At 39.8% G+C, this 24403-nt stretch overlaps 1 protein-coding gene across 2 annotated transcripts in view; it reads left to right on the top strand.

Moving 5' to 3' along the window:
* Positions 1–1029: 1029 nt before the first annotated feature.
* LIN7A (lin-7 homolog A, crumbs cell polarity complex component) overlaps positions 1030–24403 on the top strand; it is a 44818-nt gene continuing 21444 nt past the window's right edge. The window contains exons 1-2 of one of the 2 annotated variants that reach the window (XM_018910138.3): positions 1030–1309; positions 19797–19915. In XM_018910138.3, coding sequence (XP_018765683.1) covers positions 1030–1309; positions 19797–19915 — 399 coding nt within the window. The remainder of the gene's footprint in view (positions 1310–19796; positions 19916–24403) is intronic. The other variant, XM_009086699.4, reaches the window with a different exon arrangement.

Raw genomic sequence — 24403 nt, 5'->3', positions numbered from 1 at the left:
TTCTCTATACTAGTGCTTAAATACCCTTGCAGCTGAAAGCTTTTATGCATGTGCAACCTTGAACTGCTGTACTTTCAAGTTCTCTGTGGTATGTGAAAAAATAGTGGCTGAGGAGAAGAATGCTATCTTGCCCTTTATCCCAGCATTCAAAACAAGCCTAAAGTGCACAGGTGCTACACAGGGAAATAGCTAAAAAGGACACCATTCTTCATTCAATCATTTATTTCTCCACACCATCATCCTCCAAAGAGAAGGCAACTGAAACTCAGTAGAGCTCTGCCACCCTGTCACACCTTTCTTGGATGGCAGCTGACCACATTCCTTTCTCTTCTTATGGACGACAAGGGCAGGAAAACCAGAATGCTGCGGACAAACCTCGCAGAACTCCAGTGAAATTCCACCTTCGTGGATGGTTTTTAACAGAGGTCTCCACGTTCACACGAGCTGCAGCTGACCTACAAGAGGAGGCCGGCAAATGTCTGTGAACAACCCCTCGCGGAGGAGAGCTGGTGTGCGTGCTGGGCTTCTGAAGGATGCCCGGCCGCACATAGCACGTAGAAAAGAGGGATGACTGGATTGATGAGGCCGCCGCCTTGGTCCATCCAAAAGGGTGGCTACATGCTATATCCCCTAAGGCCCTGCACAATGGCAGGAACAGCCTCTCCCGGCTCCGCGCGCGGATCTTCCTTCCCCGCCGGCAGCCCTGGGAGCAGGGCCTCCCCCTGGCACACCGCTCCCCGCGCCGCAGCCGGGCCCGGCCCGGCCCACCGCCCCCGGCCCAGGCGAGGCCGGGCCGCTGGATCCGGCCCCGCCGGTCCTCCCCGCCCCGCGGCGCTGCGGAGCTCCCGCCCTCGCCCCTCTCTCTTCCTCCGCCGGCAGCTGCGGCATTCCCGGGGCGGCGGGACCGGCAGCGAACGGTTCCCCGCGCACGGCCCGGGCTGCTGCGATCTCCGCGGTCCCCGGTCTTTGCCCGAGGCGAGCGCGGTGAGGCGGGGGCCGCTCGCCAGGCCCAGATCAGGCAGCGCAGCAATGCCGGCAGCCCGCGCCGGGCCGCGCCGGGCCGCTCTGCGCCCGCAGCATCGCGGCGGCCCGTGTGCGATGAGCCGCCCACCCTTGGGCACCTTCTCCGCCCCGCTCGCCTCCTCCTCCCACGGAGCCACCCTCCTCCTCCGCCCCCTCTCCCTGCCAGCCTCCTCCCCGCCCTTCCCCGCACTCCACGCCGGTGCCGGAGCCGCGCGTCACTCGGGCTCCAGCCCCGCCGCAGACATGGCGACACTGACAGCGGTCCAGCCGCTCACGCTGGACAGAGGTAAGCGCGGCTGCCGCCGCTCCCCGGCCGCGCCTCCGCGTCCGCCCTGCCCGGGGGCCACCGCGGCAAGCGCCGGCTCTGCCCCCGCAGCTCCAGCGCGGCAGCGCTCCGGCCCCGCAGTGCCCGGGGACGGCGGTGGCGCCGGGCAGCGGGGACGCGCCTCCCCGCGGGGCTCAGGTGGGCTGCGGGAGAAGGTCTGAAACGGAGGAGATAAAACTTTGCGCGGGCAAGGGCCGGGATGGGGTAGGTATCCCGCCGCCGGCAGCGCGGCGGTGCCGCAAGCGCAGGACGCGGCTCCGCGGCCAGCGCTCCGGTCCGGAGGCGCTCCTCGGTGCCGCTCCGCCGTCCTCGCCCTGCCGGGCTCCCCCGTGGGCGCTCCCCGCCGTGGCTCCGCGCCGAGGCTCCGCGTCGCCACCCCCGCTGGTGGCTCGGCGGGGGATGCTCGGTGGTGGGGCAGCGCCGCTCCGGCTGCGGGTCGGGAGCCCGAACCTCTCGACGAGAGCATCGTTTGCCGGCAAAATGCGGCTTTTTGGGGGCTTGCGCGGGGGTGTGCGGGGAAGGGATCCGTGACTGCAACTTGTCCGTCCGCATGCAGAAGATCAGTTCTGCGTATTCCTGTAGACAGCTGCTCGGTCCGGGTAGGGAGAACGTGGTGTTTGGGTAGCCCTGAGGCTGAGTCTGTAGTAACCTTATGCAGGTAGAGTAAGAGGGTGCTGAAATCTTGAAGTTTACAGTTAAAGTTTTGCCTTCAGGCCGTAAAAATGGAACCTCGTTCCCTTGCAGTGCAGTGCAGTTGTGCCCGTAGAACTGTTCACCAGAAACCTCATTCGATTTCTGTGGATTACAAGGGAGAGCAACTTTGCTCCTACCGCTCCCAGTACGGCATTCTGAATTGCCGAGTTGTCCTCCTTCCTCACTTGCATCCAGAGGCTCCAAGAGGCTCAAAGTCCCTATAAATCTTGTACTCTTGAAAGAATAATTGAGGCCAGTGGCTTGCTGTTTTAAATGTTAGGGTTTTTTTTCCAAAAGATTAAGATGGACTGTTGAAGTAAGATGGAGATTTTTTTTTCTGTGAATCCTATGCAAACTTAGTTTCAGAATTGTAAAGGAGAGGTAGGCACCTTTTCTAGAACCTGATTGAGAGCAAAACTGTCCACAAAGTACTCCAAATACAGTTTGCTGGGCTTAGATTCCAGCATTAGTAGAAAGGGAGAAGGTAAAGTTATTTTTTTACTGAAATAGCAAAGTGTTAGCCTGCACTTTAAATTAAACTGCTCAGAAATCCACTGTGTAATCTACAGTTTCACCCTAATACTGTTTTCAGTAAGCAGGACAAATCTACTTTCTGGCAAAGGGTTGAACAGATGGCAATCCATTAGTAAACCTGACTTTTCAAAGGAAATATTACTATTTCAGAATTATACATCCCTTTTTGCAAAACTATGCTTTAAAAATTCCACAATACACAAAAAGGCAAATTAGTCCTAATTTAAATATAAAAATCTGTTGTCTGCATCCAGAATATGCCTAACCATTTGGCAGGCGTGCCAGTGTTACGGTCCTCCTGGTTGTCAGCCACAGCTGGTATTAGTGTGAGTGAGATAAAACATCACAGGATGATAAGATGTGATGTGCAAAACAAAAACACAGACAAGAGGAAATAGATTTAAATAGTGCGCCTGGCCTGCAGAAGGCCATTTCATCAGAGGGTTACACTTATCACTTGTAACATGATGCTGCATCGACTGTAGAGGATGGGCTGAAGCAACTCCAGAGGCAACTAGGCAACACCAGTGCTTCCAAATATTTCCTCTATAGTCTTTTTTTCACAGTCATGGGAGAGGGGAACTTCTGCATAGTGAGATTTTCTAGATTCCTGTTACTTTGATTGAAGCAGATGATCCATGTTTACTGTCACTATGCCTTGCACTTCTCTGCTGTGATCTAGGCATAGCCCTTAAAAGTCTTGTACCCTCATATCCATTTCACCATGTCCCACAGGGAACTCAGCACAGCAAGAAAATAGGGAGCGTTTCAGGAGAGGTGGTATTGTTAGTCTTGTGCTTCTGAGGGAATTGCTGCTTGATCTCTGTCCAGGAGGTGTTCTGCATTCCCCCTTGCTGTGGGTCACTGACACTGGTAAAACATCATAAGGATATATACATTAGAAATCTGAATTACATTCTGATGTGTCTTCTCCTGGACAAAAGATATTGACTGTATTCTAGTACATAGATGGGAGCTTTCTTAAAGCCTGACAAAAATGGCATTCGCAACCTGTATGGTAAAATGAATTACCATTTAAAGGTGAAGGGCATGATGTGTGTGAATGATTGAAAGCCAATTATATTCTGGAAGATTACTTCAGTCCAAAGCACAGGAATTAATTTCCCTAATTCCTGTCATCATGTGCCTTTCTACCTGCACAAATGTGTGCAAGTTCCATTAGGGCTTTTTAATATGTAGAACAAGTTCACAAAATAATGGAAATTTTAATCACTTACAATTTAATCTCTAAGGCTTTTGCCTGACCTTTGCATGGTGCTCTGTTGGGAGGAGGGGAAGAAATCAGCAACCTCCTCAGGAAGGAAACCTAAGGCATTGTAGTGAGGAGTGGTACCACTTAGGGGAAGGTGGCCCCAGCATTTGGGAGCCTGCTGGGTGTCTTCCCACAGCCAAGTGAGTCATCTCTTGGAGAAAGTGCTCCCTTCCTACCTTTATTGCAAATGTCTTACACCCTGAATCAGTAGCACCCCATCAGTAATCTCCAGTGTCCATGACAGCTAACTGGTGGAATTTTCCAGGCAAATTCAAAGCTTAAACCTTCAAGGTATAGGGAGCTATACCTTGTTTCAGGCTGAGATAAAGTTACACCAATGTCTTCAATAAAATGACAAGTAAAAGAAAGCAAACTTGGAATTTTTATTTTATGTTCAAGGTTATGGATTTTTAAAAACCTCTCCTCTCAGTGTTGTTTGCCTTGCAGAGAGACGTTGCTTCACCCTACCCCATGGCCAACAATAGCTGCCTTTCTCTTTATTATCCAGAGCTCCAAGGTCTCCCTTGCATGCTATCTTCTGTTGTCTTGCTCTTCTCAAAGCCCTGGTGCAGTTAACTCCATTGCTCTGTGCGTTGTCCTTAATCTTTATCCATTTTCATTGTTCAGCAACCCAATTTCCTGCTCTAATCCTGGGTTCTTCTGCTGTCCAGTGACTCTCAGCACCTCACCAGCCTAACATTGTCTCAAATGCTGCATACAGATCCAGCAACAATGTTCTGCTTGTCTCCAAGTGCAATGTCATCTTCCCCAGCCATTTTAGTCTCCTCATGGTTATAGGAAGACCTCCTGTGAGTTCCTGCATGCTGCAGGTACATGTTCTAAGCAATGACAAATTAAAGCAAGCTTGTTGTGGTTGGGATCACTTAGACTGTTTCAGCACAGCCTGATGAAAGCATTTTCTAGAAGTACCATTTCCCTCTTGGAAATACGTTAGAAAGGAATAGATTTCTGTGCTTCCCTTGGCACACATTTAAGGAGTGCTCATAAGGAAACCTGCAAATGGAAGGAGGCATCTTTCTAGCTATGCATTATGGATGTTCCTCTCTATCAGAACTTTTTTATTTGACTAAATGTCTGACATATTTTTCATAAACCTTATTTCAAATTTTGCTTGTGTTCTTCCTTACAAGATTAAAATCTGCTTCGAAAGAAAACTGACCATGTATTTTCTCAAACTGTTGCAAAATCTCAGTCCCAGTTCCCCTGAATAGCATCATGAAAATGGCAGCTTTAAAAGGGCACATTCTTGTTTTTGAAAATGCACAACTAGCCTATATAAAGACCGCCTCCTGATCAAGAACAAGGAAATATATTTTCATATGAAAAGGGACTTTCAACTGCCTTTTGTTAATAATCTATATCCTACCATGTTTTTCCCTATATATTTACTATTAATTTCTTAATGTGAGTGAGGGTAAAAGAAGAAATTTGAATACACTGAATATACAGTGTTGGTACTTAAATCCCTGTGAAGTTTCATAGCAAGGTCATAGCTATTGGCTATTGATTAGCAAATTTCTCTTGATTTCAAATACATCCTTGGAAATGGAAAGATTTCTTGCTGTTTGCCTGTAATGCATAACTGAGTTCTGGGGTTTTTTTTTTACAAATTCAAGCAAGTACTTTTCCAGTGAAGTGGGTGTCCCAAAACTTCCTGAAATCCTTTATAAAGCACCATGTTCAGTGACAAGAAATAAGAATATGAATGGGATTGGAATTGTCATCAGCTGTTAGACAAAATTCAGATGTGGTAGTAGATGGCACCTGACCATTAATGTACATAGGTGCTTGCTAGAGTACTCCTCCTTTCTTTCTCTTCATCTCTTCTTGTCATTTTTCTTCTCATTACATCCTCATAGCCTACATAATTGGGAATTTCTTCCCCATCTGTGCCCATGTACAACAGAAATTGTATCAAACATAAGTTGCATCAGGCTGTGCATATATTATTATAATGTATATTATCTTGGAAAAGAGATAAAACATACTCATCAGGAAGAGAAAATCAGATTCATCAAGTGTGAAAAACAGTCCTTGACAGGGGAGCAGTATAAAGCCAGATCTCTTCTGCACAGGGTGAAGCCCTGTGGAGCAGTGCTAAGTGATGTGCTGTTCCCTGCCTGGCTGCCTGTCTGTCATGGGGATGTCTTCTCTTGCTCTTCAGCATTGCATGCTAAAATTCTAGTTTCAGGCTAAAATGCTTGGGTTTTTTTACGTCAAGGTTATCATTGATTTGATTTTTTTTTTTTAAATGCATTTTTCTGAAAGGATGGATTAAGGTAAGTGGATTGAGATAGTGGTTTGTGGGTGTTGACTGGGACACTTTATAGGAATCTGTACAGTTAAAGCATTGGTTAGTTGGGTGTGTGGCTAAGCTGTGCCACCTGGAGCTCTAGAGCTGGAGTGGAAGCAAATACCCTCTCATGTCATGGAAAGAAATACATGTCACCTCTGATGCTCACGAGTGGTGTAAAAAAACATGGGTTTAAAATTTAATACACGTGTCCAGTTTAAAAGTCTCCGTAGAGTCCTCCCCTGAAGAGGTGCTGGGGCACATGGGAGCTCTTTGCAAGATGGGATGTGCCTGAGGCAGCTGGGCCTCCACAGGCACACATCTTTTAGGTTGGACTTCGCCTTGTAGGCAGGGCCTTGTCCTTCAGCCCAGAGTGATGCATGGTGACGTGGAAATTGGGAGCTGCACCTGTATGCAGTCAGATGGAAACATCTGCTGCAGAACTCATGGCAGCTTTTAACATTAAGTCACCTTTTTGAAGTGTAAAGGGGGGGAAAACCCTAAATTCTCAGTCATTTTTCCTTCAGAAACATGTAACTGATAAGAAGGCATAATCTGCAGAAGATGGATGTGCTGTCAGGACAGGTTTGTGAGGCATCTTCCAAACCGATGGCACTGCAGGGACCTTGAATTCTTCCTTCTCTCCCCAGATGAAAATGTTCTTTAGACATAATAGCAGTGAATGAATCATTTTAGTCCATCTGAATTCATCCTCCATAGAGAAAAATGGTAGGGTGGACTCACATGTATCCTGCTTTTGATCCCTCTAAGAGAACCTGCTATGACAAGAAGCTGAACAGTTTCAGGATTCACCATTGGCAGCAGGCTGCAAGTGTATTAGTGATTAGAAGGCATGAGGCATACTATTTTCTGTGTTGTAAATGTACACTCTCTAGTTACAGATAATTTTGAAAAAGACAATCTATTTTCTAGATTACATCCTTGTGCTAGGTTATACATGTTTCAGTTTCACACCGATGTCTGACAGACATTTTTGTAATTTCAGAAAAATGTATCAATCTTTTGATGTAATTGTAAATAAACAATTTTCTTAATTCCATTCTATTGCTTGAGTTGGACTTCTCTGATGATGTTACCAGAAAGAAGGCTTTTGAAAAATGGAACAAGTGAAGTCATCAGCTTTTTGCAGAGGATTATTTGTCCTTTGAGTTTACTGTTTCAGGACATGTATATCCCCATTTCTCCTTAACACAGATGACCCTCATGCAAGTGCAAAATATATAAGTACAAGTTTTTGTCTGACCTGTGTTGTTTGGATACAAAATGCTGTTCTTGAAGGTAATGCAATAGAATTTGAAATAGGAATTAAGTAAAATTATTTATTCTGGTCACTTGTTAAAAGTGCAAATAATGAGAAGGAAGGATTTAAGAGGAGACCAAGCTAAGTCAGATAGTGTTCTGGAGCACATAACTCTAAATTTGTGAGTCAGCCTTCCATCACATGGAATGCAGACAAACAAAATATTTATTTTACACGGTGCATTTTTGACATTTTTAAAAGCAACATTTACTAATGTGCTATGAATTACATAAATAAAACCAAAAATAAATAATAAAAATATTAATTATATATGTATGTGTAAATCCAGGCATTTTCAAAGTTAATCTCAGTCAGCCTAATCATCTTTTGTGACATTTGCTGAAGAGTCAGCCTCTGAATGAGAAACTTTTAACAGTTAATTCTCTATTCAGATGAGAAGATTTGATTGATAATTTTTACATATACACACATTTTCATATAATAAAAATGTTTTCCTGAGTGTATAAATCACAAGCTTGGATCATAGAGGTGTTAAATAAAGAGGGAGATGTGTGTATATATTTGAGAACTTGTTTTACCAGGGTCGAAAAGGGAGTGGTTAAATAAACCTCAGATTTGTCAAATGCAACTTAGCTAAGCTACCAGGAAATGCACACAGCTTCTCATAATGTGTTGTTACCCTACTGCTACTTTACTAATATATATAAGAAAAAAGAGATTAAAAAATCTTGATTAGAAAAAAAGAGGTAAAAAGATCTTTTTTAGAATGCCATATCTCAAGAGAAGATCAGAGGATGATTGTTCTTTATTACTTGAAAGATGGAACATTCAAGTATCCATGAATACACAGAGCATCAAAGCATTGATTTTGTTTCTGTTCAAACAGGAGTAATTGTAGAAGAAAGAGTTTTGCTGAAAATAGGCTCTTAATTTATTTCTTCTGAACCAGTTACATTTTACTAGTTCTTTTTGACAAAAGCCCATGTTTAATCACTAATCCTTCACATCCACTAACTCTTTAATTTTCTATCTCAAGCATGTCTTCTGAAAAAGTAAACCTCCTAGACCTTAAGGATCAATTCCTCTACAATCAGTTAAGCATTGGGGAAGAATGTACTTGAAACAGATTACGTGGATAACTATGGCCATCAGCAGCAATCCTGCCCCTCAGAAATGGATATATCATCATCTCTTCACTTTTCAATAGACTTGGCAGCTGTGTTTTTGTGAAACACTACTTACTGAATCAGCACAGTAGCAAAAAGATAATATAGCTGTTCTTTGTTACACAGAGACAGACCAGGGAAACTTGAGAGGGCATGGTGGCTTTCAAATCTATGAAGCAGTCATTGGAAAAATAGGTGGTTGTGTGTCTGATCTCCTCTGTAGCCTGACAGTCTTGTAAAGCGATAGTAATAGCTATGGAGTTCCTAGATACCACCTTTTGCATCCTACTGTAGAATTACATGTGCCCCTCATATCTTAGGTAGATACCTTGGAAAATCAAGCTGCAACCTGAGAGGAGTTCTAGTACTCCTGTTTCAATTCTTGGGATCATTCAACATGTAGGACACCAAGCAGCAGAACTGCAAAGGTGACAGTGAGCTCTCTGTTTCACATGGGTTTTCTGTTTCAAGGTTTTGTTCGTAAATTGCTGCAGCGATTCAACAGTTGCAGCTTTCTTGGAAGATCATATTTGTTTCAAAGTTGAAAGCTAACAGTGATCAGTTGTTGAAATCTGCCAGCAGTGAATCTGTACTGCCTCGTTTTACAGGGATTTATTAACAAAGGATTTTATTTATATCACTTTCTTCTTGCTGTTATCAGTTTTCACCTACACACTTAGAAAGAACAAGTTTTTTTTTTCCTTTCCTGAGAAATTACTAGGATGTAACCAAGTACCAGAGAGATTCAATCTGCAAAAAGCAGTATCATTAAATCCACTAAAATTTAAGACAGAATATTAACTGTCTTCTCATTACCTAAACCTACAAATAAAGTGTTAAACATGTATGTAATAATTGTGTTGCATCCATTGTTTTGCACAAATTACGTATTTTCACTGTTGTCTCATTAGACTCTCATACCATGTAGAAAAATAGAAGATAAGATTCTGATTCTAGACTTCAAGTGACAATTTGTATTGTCACTATGTACACTTGCCAGTAGCCCACAGCCATCTTTCTCATCTTTCTGGTAATCACATGAAGAGATTTAAGGCTAAGATTAGCTGGAGAGAGAAGAACTGAGGAGAGGCAGCGGGAGACTCTGGTAATGACATAGGAGCAGGGAAAAAGTGAGAGTTACTGCTTTGGCTCAAACACAGTGCCTGTTGTGAAGGAGAATTAGCATCCCTAGGTTAACCTTACCTCCCTTTGTGAGACACCTGTTGGGTCCTTTTCTTCCCCCTCTTCCTGTCTTCTTCCCTGCCAACAGAAATCTCTGTGATGCAGACTAAAAACACACACTGGAAGCAGCAGTGTGGGAAAGGCAAGAGGTTGCCCATATGCCAATAGTTTTGTTTCGTGATGCTCACATAGTTTGTATAAATACTTGATTTTGCTTAGGCAGGGGACCAAGAGAATGGATTTTAGCTAAGAGGAAAGTGTGTTCTTTTTTCTTTCTGTTTTTTTTTGTTCAGGCTAGCTTATTCATTATAATAATTTCTGTTTTCTGCTTCTAGCTTAGTCAAATTTTCAATTCTTTCACTGATTTGAATGTTTTTTCTCCATATGCTTGAGGTTTAAAACACAAAAGTGAATATTATGTTCAAGTCCTGAGGTTATGTTAATGTATCAACCCTTTATGTTCTTCTAATCTGGGAACAGAACATCTAAAGTTTTTTTTACATTTGCTGTTCCAGCCAAGTGTCCAGAGTGATTTTGTTTAGTGTTTAAAGGAGCTTCATGCCAGCATTGTGAGTGGTCTCTGCTGATGCAGAACTGATCCTACAAGATCAAGTGATGTGATCAAAAGAAGAGAGGCTGGTGAAGTTATCAAGGCATCACTTTACCTGATGTTTATTGCTACAGAAGGCAGCATGCAGTTTCCTTGCTTTGACATAGCTCAGCTTGTAGGGACTGAATGAATTAAGGCTAGGTGTATTCACCATACTTTCTCAGCAAGTTATAGCTTTCCTTCAAAGGTTTTTTTTTTTTTTTTCTGTTATTTCACAGTTTCAAGAAGTCAGACAGAATATAATTTATCATGTCCTGTGTAGGTAAATAACTGCTTTAAACTCTTGTCATCTCTATTTTTTAAATAAATGCTTTCAGAAGGATTGAGAATTTAAATAACAACAAAGTCAGAAACTACAGAATACCCCGCTTCCTGCAAGAAACAAGATTAAATAATACATGCTTGTATATTCCTTATATAAATAATATATTCTTACTTGAATACAAAATAAATTTTAAGAAAAACTGTTGTCTTTTTGTAATGCATTTGTAGCCAACTGTACCTAGTCAAAAAGAAAGGATCAAAATCATGTCTCAACTGTTCTGTTCATTAGTGAGTGACTAACGATAAATCATAGTTATGATCACAAAGAGCAAGTATGATGAAACTTTATGAAGTCAAAACTACATACAAAGGGAATAAATTTTACCTTTTAAAAAAGGACTCTGACCTTCCTTTCCCTCTTCTCTACAGCTAATTTAGGGGGAAAAAATCACGAGATTTTGTTATAAGTACTGCCTTAGAAAATACCATAGTTTTCAATGCTCTTCCGTTCTTTACATTTTCAGCTTTATGTTTTTATCTTTTCTCTTAAAGGATAATTCGGTATCTTGTTTTCACACTGATGCTGTGTTCAATGTCTTCTATACAATGCAGTGGGTGTTGTCAAATGTGAAAGGGTTGTTGTAGCTGTAATTTCATCTTTCTCACAGATGGCAAAATCTTCTGGTGAACATTTTCAAACTCGTATTTATGCACCTCCTCATCCTGATTGCTTTAGAAATTGCAATGAAGCTAATAATTTGGAAGAAGAAAAATTATATCAGTGTTTAAAAATTATTAGGCTTTAAGGTTCATTTTAAATGCTCATCTTTGAAAATTCTAATTGCATTATTACTCTTCAGGCCTTGAATTAAGCCAGTGAAACTCATCTTATTTAAATGGCCCTGAATTATCTGTTAATTTTTGCTTTACTGTTCTATGATTCATTATTATTTCTTTAAAAATCAGTACTGGAAATGTGACAGTACCATGACACTTTCTAAGTAACTGTTGAACTCTTAATAGTTCTAGGTACGCTGCAGGTCAATCTCACACATGCACAAACAAGTCAAATCTGAAATTACTGGCAAAGATGCTCCTGTGACTTACATTAGTCATGTGAAGGCTCAAGGAAAAAAATGGACTCATTCTATCTATGTACAGTAATGAATATGCTATGAAGATTGATCAAAATAAAGCAAATACAGTTCTCACAGTTGGCCTTCATGCTTGGTTAAGGCTATGAAAATCCCTAGCTGAGGACATGAACAGAAGTCACTAATCAAAATTAGTAGAGTAAGAAGCGGGGCAAGATTACTTAAGACATTGTAGGCATTGTGAGGTTCAGAGAACACATAGAGCATATTTTTTCATTTAAAGGACCTTTTGAATGTTGTGTTTGAATGACCTAAGCAGCGTATTCAGGAGCAGTTTGCCTGAAATGTCAGCATTTCAGTGTTTGCCCAAGCCACCCAAAGTGACTGAAGTATCAGAAGATAGCACTGAACGGCTTTCATGGTGTTGAGGATGCTGGACTGGGGGGGGTCTCAAGACAGTTTGCTGTCTGTGATCACAGATGGCACTGCTTTCCCTGCAACTAAACTGTGTCCTTTCTATAAGCTGTTTTGCAAAACATCTCAGATTCCTCAGACCAGCCTGTCTTATTCAGATGTTGCTGCCAAAGCTGCTGGAAAAACTCATGGTATATAACACTGCCCTGAGTTGTGCAACAGTTGCATCAGGGGTTCTGTGTCTGAGAAATGGACTGAAGCAGAGCCTGGATGCCTGTGGTATGCCTGAGAAGCTAGAGGCAAACGGAATCTGAGCACAGCTCAAACACACAGGCTAAAACAAGGTCTGATGAGTAGCCAGAGAAAATGATGATATTGATTATATGGTGACATTATGACAGTGAGGCACCAATGCTTCGCGTATTGGGGGAATGTATGCAGAAACTCATGGGGACATACCATTAATGTTTTTGAGGGCAGTCATCTCGCATCAGGCAAAGTCAGACTGACAGACATATACTCAATTATAGCTCATGACTTCCTGATTTTTTCTCTTACATTAAGAAGGGGAAAAAAACCCCATAAAATAATCAGTTAAGGCATTTTAAAATGCTTTAAATCAAAACCATATTGGCCTGCCTTGTAATGACACTTCTCTTGTCAAATGTAACTCTTCTGAGGTATGATGTCTCCTGGACCACAGGGAGATAAGTTTGCATGAGTCTTTATCTATCTGGACAGTAAGAGTGGGTTTCATCATACTGATGTCTGATATGTAGGATGCAGGCATTTACATCTGAGGTAATCATCTAGTCTTCCTTTGTAGTCAACAAAGGGACAAGGCACTCCAGATTATGATTCATTTCATGTAAAGTAGGTCAGATGAATTGTAGCCTCAAAGTGTCTGTTCTTCCTCATTGACTGTAACAACAGTTGAGGGTGAGTCGCTGAGTCTACGTCAAAAGTGCAGCACTGAAACCCTCAGCAGAAGATGAGTCATGAGAGCTCTGTATGGTTGTTCTTTGTTATTTTTATTTGTGTATTCACAGTAATGTTTAGCCACAGGACTGTAAAGTGACAATGCATTAAAACTGTAACTGCTACCCATATCATCCAAACCAGAGTGTGAAGGCACTGGTAGTATTATTCTTGTTTGATCTTGCTTATTCTTATTAATTTGAATAGACCTCACAGATGCATACTATGAAGTGTTAAATATTATTGCTGTTTTCTAACAGTTTAGCTTGTGGCTCCCTGTACATCAAGTGTAATTTACCATGGTGAAGTACATCTTTACGCTTACTGATTAGCATGAAATTTAGGGCAAGACAAACATATCAATTTAAATGAGAAAAAAGTCTGCTCCTTCCCTCAACACTTCTGAACTATCCAGATTAGACTAAATAAATATATTAAGTTAATGGAAGGACCTCTGAATTTAGGAGAGCACTGTGCTGATAGCGAGGCACCAAAGAGGTGAATGGAAGCATATTGGACAGTGGTACCATAAGTGTAAGATTTGCTGTGTTCTATAAACCAGTGGCTGAGAGCAGAACTCTGGTAATACAGAACATTTTCCAGAGATAGACACTGAATTTTTTCCAAAGCTGGTGCTTTAACCATGCAGTCACATAAATACTTTGATACAATGTACTAGGGCTGTTGGCTATGAATTATGAATGAACTTTGCTAATCACCACTGAATTTTGATTTCCCAACCATTGATTACCTGCTGTCATTTGATAGTGTTTGCAGAGGATTGCTAAATATAATAAAGCATCCTGTGTAGGCCTGTGGAATTATGATAAAAAGTTGACAGAATAACATTAGGAATTCTGGAATATATTCTCATGAGCTTGAAGGAATAACAGAACCTGAATGCAAGTGTTAGAGGAATGAAAAACTACTGACAATTATAAGGACCCTTTATGTCATGCAAATTCTTCACCTTCAGCCTGATTAAAGGTCTTCAGGCACAACAGAACAGAGCTTGCGAATTTCCAGGATTATTATTCTGTAATGCCATGGTGAAGCTAGTGAATATTTTACAGACTTACTGAGTATCCTTGCTGTCAATTTGCAGTGATGTTTTACCTCAATAAGGAATCAAAGGTTGCTCTTTATGCAGCACATTTACTTTTCCTAGTAAATACTAATGCAGTGATAGTGCCCAGAATAAAAAGGAATGAGGCATAGAAAGACCTCAAGAACATGAGAAACCTGTTCTCTTATACCTTGATAGTACAAGATGTCACCATATTTTGGCTTTGGGAACAGCCCAACAACTTAATTCTAGAGTACCTACCACAGTAAAGAAATGCTGTGTTTTCTGTATGATTACTGTTTTGACCCAAACTGATAATGCATAGTAGCATTGCAGCTACTATTTAACTGCCTAATATTCTCTAAAGTCAGAGGATAATATATTTATTTTAAAGATTGCAGACCAGTGCTCTCATAGACAATCACAAAAAAGGAAGGTTAGATAGACACTTATCTTGGTAGATCATTTTGCAGTATAAGATATGCACATACTTTCTTTTCCATCAGTCATTCAGGTATTAAATGAGACACGTTTAGCATGCTAAAATAATTTGCTACATTTTTCTCAATAATTTTCAACCTAAGTAAACTAAAACAAATATAAACCCTGCACAAAATCTACCAGAGTAAAACCTCAGCCTCGACAACTTTCAGAGAATGCTAAAGCCTGGTCTACTCAATTTTAGTGGTTATGTGAAAGGGCACCAAGTTCAGACCAGCCAGGATTCATTCTGTGGATTCATAATTTGCTTTCGAGTTGTAAAAGCTGTATTAGAAAAAGCATTTGCTTTTTAAATGTCTAGCAAATAAAAGCCATCAGTGCAAGTGAACAAAAGCCAGCAAGTGAAAACCATATATAACAGAACAAAGAGATAACTAAGCCAGATGACCTTTTTTTTTCAACTGCACTCAGCTGTGTATATATGTATACATGATCTATACAGTGTTCCACTTCTATTGCAGTATGGTATCCTGCTGCTTCCTGCTTCTAGTGGTTTCTCAAAGGGTTTGTGTAGTCATCTTCTGCTTGTGTCCTGCTAGCAGTGCAAGTGGAACTTTCATCATTCAAATGAAAATACAGAAAGAACACTTGAAATGAAGATTTTTTTTTTTCTGAGAGTCATGCTTTTCTTCTGATGAGTGCACTTGATAAAATACATTCCATCCACCCACAGCCCCCTGCCTTCTCTGTGTTCCACTGATAACGTGACCCACCACACTGAAAGAGTATTATTTCCTGAAAGGCTGTAGGCAAGCATGATGATGAGAAGAAAAAAATGGAATGAATGTTAAGCAGAATGGGAGAGAGAGGAATTGTGTGTATGAGAAAACAAAAAATTAAAAGTGTGTTGAGAGTTGGATTTAGTAAGGGAGAGGAAGTAAGTGCATATTCCTTTTAAGATGTATATATCATAGAATACAAAGGAATAATTCTACCTGCACCATCAGTCAATTCCTACCAATGTGTGAGATATGAGTGGGGGAAATGACAATAACCACATCAGCACGATTTGTATGTTAATATAATGGAGTTCATATTTTGGAAGATGTGTGAGAGTATGCAAAACAATCCTTTTCAAAAATAAGTATCTTTGCTCAAGAGAGGACAAAGGAAACACACAGAGATAAAAAGTAAGGGTATTTCATTTAAATATAATTTAACTAGTTTTAACATAATTCCAATGATTTTTTAAACATATATCTATGTAAGATCACACACACTCTTTTCATCCATTTGCCCATTTCACAACTATGTAAGAAAATGGTATTTAAGAACAAATCACTGGTGATAGTATTTACAAGCAAAACTAGTTAGATTTATAGCAAAGATGGATTGAGACAAGAAAATTATTCTGTCAGTATTTGTCAAACATAGATAGTGCTCTCTAATTGACTTCAACAGGGGCAGATTCCCTGCTATGTGCTTTATTTAATGTAACTTTAAAGTGTTACTCATTGCCAGTCATATCACTTCTTTGAGCAAGCACTTCAGTTTTAGCTGGAGCTCACCTTGAGAGAACCATCAGGAAGAAACCTGTGCATCACTTAAGCTCTTGTGCACTGCTAAATTTCACTTTTTAACCTGTCCTAAAGTTTCCCTTTCAAAGTTATTAATGGAAGGAAATACAGTCTATTTCATGAGGTTTTATATACTCATATTTTATACACTCACATTTTTATATTTTTAGCTGGCTCAAAGTTGTCTGTTTTGTGCAAAGGGTTATATTTTGCTCTTGACAAAGCATCAGCTAATAACCAACAGCTTTGGCCCTGAATATATGCCTCATTTTCTTCCTGTAATTTATATACTGTTCTCTATTCTGTGAGCAATATCCCACCAGTCATTGCCAAATTGAGCAAACTATGGGCCTGTTGGTGACAAGAGAAAGAAGATTGCTTATTGCTAATGGATAGGTGAATAATAAATCAAAACAAGAACTTGGGCATCAGCATTCTTGTATTTTAGCGTGCTGGATGAATTTAGAGGTGCAAAAAATCAGAATGCTTTGGGGATATTCTGCCTTTGTCTACCTCCAATCACTTCTGAGTCAGAAAGTTAAGTAATGTAGTACTGTCAAATGACACCTTAGTGCCCAGTTTTGCCTATGAGGCTGCATAGTAAACACCCATGCTAGACTATTCAACCAGAAGATGAATTTATCATTTGTACTGTAACACTCATCACTTTAAAAGTGATTAATTATCCTCTAGAGTCTGACCTATGCACTAGGGAAATGTTTAGACCTGTACTTAACTCTTTTAGATTGATTGATGTACCTAAAGCTTTTTATGTTTCCTTCCAATCTTTGCAAATTTCTCATTTAATGTAGTTTATTTCAGGACTATAGAAATGTTGGCTGTTTCCCAGAACTTTCAGGTGTGGTGATGACACTTCAAAACAACTGCGATGTAGCAACCAATCTGTCATCTCTGGCATTATCTTTTACAGCTATACCTGCTGAGAGGCAAAGACAGTCCAAAACTTAACCTGAACTGGAGTGGATAAGACCCCAGTCTGATTTAGATTATGTCAGTAGCTATCATGTATAACATGAATTACAGAAGCTTTATCTGATCTATTATGGTAGGCTGTTGAAGCTTCTTCAGAATAAATCATACCATTACTTTGTGTTGTCTGATATATCAGTTTACACCAACTAGTAGTAATAACTGGGGAGTGTGGATTCTGTACTTAACTAGCTACAAGTCTTGTGTTGCAGATAAAGAAAAAATCCAAGGCAAATCATCCAACAGCTTGGTTAAAAAATCATTGTGACAACATTGTTATTACTGAGAACATCAAAAAATTTGTTAGGTTTTCATATTAAGTTTCCAGCCTAAATGATTCTGTGATTCCATAATACTTAATGTTTTGTCATTTTTTGCACTCTCTTGAAATGGTTCTTGTTACAAGTGTATTTACTGCTACTCAAATCCTAAAACCATCTTCTTTGATGTATTAGCTCTTATCAGTCACATTCTTCTCTCTCGAATCTAATTTTTTCTTGATTTCCATGGCCTTATTGTTCCAGATCTCCTTTAAGCTTTCTGGTCATTACTTCAGGAAGTGTTTTAGAGGTATCTTGCTTGATACAGCTGTGATCTGGTAACAAGGACTGGGTGCCCAGTGGCAGCTGAATCACTGCTTGGAGCAAAAGCTCAGGTGCAGTTGTTGAATGCAGGGCCAGGTTAGTTTCATCTGAAAGTGTATGAGCTCCAAGACTGCTCTGCCATGCAAGCTACAGCCCGCCAAGTGATCATCCTCCTGAAAGAAACACTCTGCTTTCTGCCATGCTTCCTCTCATTATTTGAGCTGTCTTTTGGCAGAGGCCTCTAAAAAAGCTTGAGAATTGTTTAGGTGTTTGTTAATCTACTAAGGCAGCAGATACCATGCTGACTAGTTGCCTTCCTCTTTTAATTAAATTGTAAATTTTTTGAGATGTCATTGACTCTTTTCCAGTGGAAAAGAGAAATTGATGCAGTGGATAATAGTTTTTCTTATAAACACAAATTTATTATGATTTTTTTTCCTATTGCATCTCATCCACTGTCATATATTTTTTCTTTTTCCAGAAGATTTCTCATATCTTTGTTGCATCAGACATCTGGTCAGTATAGCTCAGTTGCAAGCCAAGGATTGTAAGAACTGTTTCAATTAGCATAATCTCCCAGTCACGAACAGTACGATCTTTGTCATTGGGAAGGAGAATTATATAAGGTTGCTTCTAGACATTGCAGTAATTCTGGAGTTGTGTGGTTGAAGGGAGAAGTGGGTTGGGTTTTTTTTCCTGCACTTAAAACACAGAATTAAAATGCCTCAAATACTATTTTATCATTAAATACTGTGTATTAATTTCTTTACTCGGATACAGACCTGTGTTTAGCAGAGTGCTGTAACTAGCCAGTAGTGGCTCTGGTGGCTTTGCAAAAGACACAAGAAGATGTGAAAATGGCCACATAGTCAAGATTGCAGCATTACCAGGTTCAACTCTACTGCCAAACTTAAAGGGAAAGCTGGAAGGCAACCATGAAGTGGCAGAGGAGCAAATCCCCTCTGCATAAGCTCTGTCATCCTGAAGACTGACCAGGATGAGTTTTGCTCAGTTCACTCCTAATGTAAGACAGTGTGTTCCTTGCTTGGCTAGGCTACTCTCCATAAGACCAGCCACTATTTCTTATGGCTCTGTCCCCAGCCATAAAGGATTGTTGGGCATCTTATGGGTTGGTTTGGGCTTTTTCTGAGGTATTTTGGTGATAGTAATAATGGTAATTTATTTTGTGTAAATTAGGAACTAGTGTTAAAGAGAAAAAATTTGAGTGAAGGTGCTGGAACTGTTCAGCCAGACCAGAATCCCACTCACCATTCAATATGGCTTAAGCCATCTAAAGTGCTCTTTGGAGACAGTTTGATGTTTCCCTTGACAATACCAAGGTGCTTAAGGAGAAGTCAAGCCACCAAAAACACTGTTTCATGTATTTCTCCATGTTTTCTTTGGGTCATATGAATTTTCTGTAGTAGATCAGGTCTTTGGAGACCTAGAAAAGAACGTTACATTTACTCTTCTCTAGTAGACTTCCCATTCTTCCAGAGCAGACTTTACCTGTCTCTAGAAAACTTTATTAGTTGATAGTTAGATTTAGAAGAAGAAAAGATCAAATTTTTTTCTTGGGCATTATCATCCTGAGGGTGCTTACATAAAGACACAGCTTCATTTTTTTCACTTTTTCTGAAGGCAAACCCTATGTTTTTGCTGTGCCATTTTCTCTTATGCAGAAAGTAAGAAATATTTTAGTTCTAATACAGATTAGCCACTTTGAACTTGTACCTTTGTTCCAAAGATTGTTTGCTGCTAAGACAACCTCTCTCTGTCTGTTGTACCTGCATGGCTTGTCTGTACTTTGGGATTTGGATCTCTCAACAGCAGTGTTGTTGCCTAGCAAAGTCTGGTATGACACAAGACTAATATAGTATGTGTAGGTAAAGCTGATTTTAAATTTAAAATGACAGTGTGCCCTTTTTAGTCATTTATTAGACAATGTTTATACTGACCTGTATCCCTTTTGTTTTCCCTACTCAGATGTTGCAAGAGCAATTGAGCTACTGGAGAAACTGCAGGAATCTGGAGAAGTACCAGTACACAAGCTACAGTCTCTAAAGAAGGTGTTGCAGAGTGAGTTTTGTACAGCTATCAGAGAGGTATGAATTTGAGATTTGTAGTTATTTCTCAGACTAACATTCCTCATTACAAAGAAGCATATTTGCCTTTCAGTGCTATGTTGTATAAAGGATGATGGATGTGAGATGTGTCTGCAGCTGCCTGCTACTGTGCAGAGCGTAGAAGTTCCTGAGAAGCAGACACAGAACAGTTGTGTCAGCAAGACATCAGAGCTGAGGCAGTCAGCCTTGCTGAGGACAAAGGGTGATGAATTAGTACTTTAGTATTCTGCTCTCATTGTCTGAGGGTCTGTGGTAGCCTGTACAGTGCTGTGTTGGGATGTGGGGTCATGCCAGTCTGGGTCAGTGCAAGTTTGAGTGCCTCTCCTTTGAGCTCAGGTGTGGGATAGGGAGGTGCTGATAAAATCAGAATGCAGTGACAGCCAAAAGGGGCGAGCCTGAAGTTAACTGAGCTGACAGGAATCTTACCTTGAAAGTCAGTTTTTGGGTCCCAGTGGGCTTTGTTCCTCATGTCAGAAATCCTTGTCATACTGCTAAGAACTGTGATCATTCCACCACCAGCTGTGGTCAGGGCTTTCCTAAGCTCTGCCCAACAGCAGATGAATGAATAGTAATTGTTTCCTTCAAGTCAACCTAGAGAAGATGCACCACAGTTCTACATGCATACAAGCAGTATCTTTAAAGCAGTTAAACAACAAACACTTCTGTTGGAAGTTTATTAGAAAGAAAACATGGTTTAATACAATATTGTGTCAGATATTTTACCTGCTAAACCAAGGAGACTCTTAGCCTGCCTAACAGAAGCAGCTCTAAATGCCCTAATGAAAGCAACATGTTTTTAGAAAACCTCCAAGAACTTCTGTTTCAGTTTGTCTGTCTACTGCCTGGAACTGATCATCCATTGCTGAAATCAATGGGGAATCTCATGTTCCCTTAATGGTAGCAAAACTGAGCTCCTGATAACTAGGCAACAGGAGCAGATTGATTGAGGAGACTGCTGAGTGGCTGAAAGGAAAAAAGAGATGAGCAGACATTTGTTTAATAAGCAAATTGGAACACACTCTTTGTTTTATGGAATATATTCTTCAGTGTGAGAATCAGAGAGAGGCTTCCACCTAATTAAATTGCAGTTTTCAAGACTTTTTAAAGGGAACAGTGTTCCCTGACAATAAATAATAAATAGTGTTCCCTGACAATAAATAATGGCACTGTGTACTCTCAAAAGCTGATATTTTGACTAGTCATTTCATTTAAGCAAACTAAATGCTTCTTTAAGTAACTACAGAACATAGAAAACTTGTGGGGCTGTTTGGGGTTTTCTTCAGATAGCAGAGCCTGGTACTCCAATTGTTAAAGGCAGCTTTGACTCTTTGTGCAGCATCATCAGTGCAATCTTAAACAAATTTGTATTAGCCTCAAGAAAGCAGTTTTAGCAGAAGCAGAATTTAAGAACATGGAAGTTGGTGTAGGAAAATGCTTTCTCAGTTCAATAAACTGAAAGTAGATCTTGACAAAATCATCTCAGTGGCACAAAAGGACTTTACATAGTATTGTGTAAAGACTGTCTGCATGTGACTGGAGCTAGTTGTTACACAAGAACTGAGTGATGATGAATAAACAGTTCAGCCAGCTTCATAAACAAAAAAATGTATTTGTTATTAAGTTTATATATAATCTATCTTTCTAACATATCACTATCAGAGAACAAAATTTCTACACCAAAAAAATTTGTAACATTCTCTGATACATGTGTAAATCTTCTTTTAGAAAAAAAAAATTCACATATAAAAGGCCCAATAATAAATCTTTTCATTTAGGGAGAGTGGGAGGATTGACATATGTACATTTTGAGTACTTAAGGTTGTTCTACATGTGGCTGCTCTTTTCAGCTACATTAAGTCCTTGGCAGATATTTAGACTGTAACTCTCTTTTGTTCTACCAATTGAAGAGCTGTTGGAAAACCTAGAAAATAATTGCTTCTATATAAAAAAAGATTATAAAAGCATGGAATATTTTGGTCACATTACATTGTTAGCCATCTCCAAGCACTGCAAGAGGGACTGGGAGGGTATCTGAGCTGTGTCATGTCATTAATCAGGGATGCCCTTCTTGTCTGTCCTTCATGTACACTGGAATTTATTGAGCAGCACAGATTTTTCTGTGTGTTTGAGTTTGTGATAGGTAAGGCTAGACAAAAATTTCTCTACAAATGCTCTCTCCCATTGTTTATCTTTTCTTACCTTAGTGCAAGATGTGAGAGTGTGGTGACTAGATTTTAATTTTCTTTATTAGCTCCTACACAGACTAGAGGAGAAAAGTTGTTGACATTACAAGAGAATGCACAGCAGCCAGTTGGAAATAATGAGAAAAGTGGGAGTGAAGCAGACCTGGTGTGAACTGTAGGTAGGAGTAATCAAAATAGGATGAGGAGATAGGCTTTGTGTTAGTATGCAAATTCTGAAAGAGGCTGCTTTTTATATATATGCAGATATTCAGATCTGCAATGTGCTGTGTGCATTCTATAATGCAAGATCTGAGCCTTATTTTCTTTCATCAGAAAATGTAGTAAAAGAGATTAAGGCTGACTTTTTTAGTCCTATAAGCACCATAATGGAGGAACTTTGTAAAATAAAAATTTTCATTTTCTAGTCCAAGAAATTATGGAAACTTAACTGTCCAGTGAGTTTGATTGTTGAAATAAGTCCCAGAGAAACTCAGCACTGGGCTGAGGGTAGGTGAAAGGATCAAAGATGAAATGCAATATGCACTGTACTAAATGTGTCTTGTCCATTCTACAAGTAGGAATTCTTTAACTACAGAAGCAGGAGGTTACTTTCATGACCCATTAGCCTTTAAAAGTATGAGATATGATACGAGATGCCATACTTTCCAATCTAATATGTAGAAATCTATCTAATGGCTGTAATTAATTGTATTTATGGGAATTTATTTAGTAAATCAAGTTTCAAATCCCTACACTAATATTCCATAGAAATAATTTTTTTTAAAGTGACTGAGTGAATGAAATTTAAATAGAAGTACTTTAGCATTTTTCAAGGATGCTATGTTAGGAAATGGTGATTAATGGTTCTCACTTAGCTAAATATAAGTGCCACCAACTGAAATATTCTGTCTGGCACTAGGCAGGAATATGGATTAGCTCTGACAATAATGGAAATAATTGAAGTGTATAATGACCTCAGTATTTCCTTTTCACCTGAATACCCCTAGACCGGAAAACAAGTTAACCAAAGTCTGATCACGCTGAAAGTCAGTTTGGAGAAAAATATAATTTTGTTTTAAAATTACTTCTTTTAAAAGCTCCCTAGCTACATGAAGATTAATTAGGCTTCTATAGCTTTGTCATCTGATAAAACTTGCACAAATCTCTTCCATTATACCATTAAGTCCTTTACCCTTCTACATGTTTTTGCTGTTTATTTAAAGCTGTTGCTATGTTATAGTCATCTGATTTCCAAGGGGTTACTGGAATAAATGAAGTGCTTTGAAATGGAATGCATAATTGAGCTACTGAGAAGTTACATTCATATGCAACATAAAACTAGACAACCTAATTGATAAAGTTACTTAATTGTTATAAGTCAGCAAAAGGAAGTTGTAAGAACTGTAAGATAAGGTAAATTTCTGGTCTGGCAAGAAACCCTAAAGACCTCTGGGCACAGATGATAGAATAAAAAGCTGAGGAAAACACTGTGGATCATCAACAAGAAAAAGCAACATGCCTTAGCAGCTATGTGAATTTCATTTACTGCTAACATCTGATAATTGGTGGTCAAGAACCAGGAGAATAACAGTAGAGTTTAATAAACGCTTCAAACTCCTGGTGAGCAAAGTTTTCTTTCAGGTTGATTCCCTGATTTCCATTTCTGTGTGTTAAATATGTAATATTCAGGTGTATTTAGTTTTTCTCCCAGCTTGCCTTTACTACTCAATTTTCATTTCAAAGTTAAAGCTTAAGTTTTTCTGTGTGGCTATTGTTTGAAATAAGATCTGACTAGGAAATACCCATGGTGAATCAATGCCAAAATGAATCAGATTAAAGTGTGATGTGGCAACCAGACACTCAAAAGCAACCATTTTTTTATATTGTTATGACTCCCACCAAAATATCACATTGTCACAGAAAAGCAGTTCTGTAGGATTCAGTCACTGATGCAGGAGAAGCAATCAACACGAAGTACTCTAATCTTTTCCATCTTGTATGAAATTAGTCATTGGGAAAGCATGTTGTCTTTGAAAACAGTTCCTATGTCAGTAGTTTAAAATTTGTTTAATCTTGCTATAAAATATAAACAGAGCATCCTGGACATTTAGAGACCCCTCTTGACTTAGAGGCATAAAAATGGCAATGGCAGAACGCTGACACATATTTTTCAAGAGCTCCTGATGCTCCCTAGTTACTTTAGAGATATACTTGCTCATGTTGTACAGTATTAAAATCACAGTTTCATTATATATTTGGTAGGATAGTTTCACAAGCCTAGTCA

The sequence above is a fragment of the Serinus canaria genome, chromosome 1A, assembly GCF_022539315.1.
Source record: "Serinus canaria isolate serCan28SL12 chromosome 1A, serCan2020, whole genome shotgun sequence".
NCBI classification, from domain to species: Eukaryota; Metazoa; Chordata; class Aves; order Passeriformes; family Fringillidae; genus Serinus; species Serinus canaria.
Note: the sequence above shows the minus strand (reverse complement) of the source record. Positions and strands in the feature narration are given on the sequence as shown.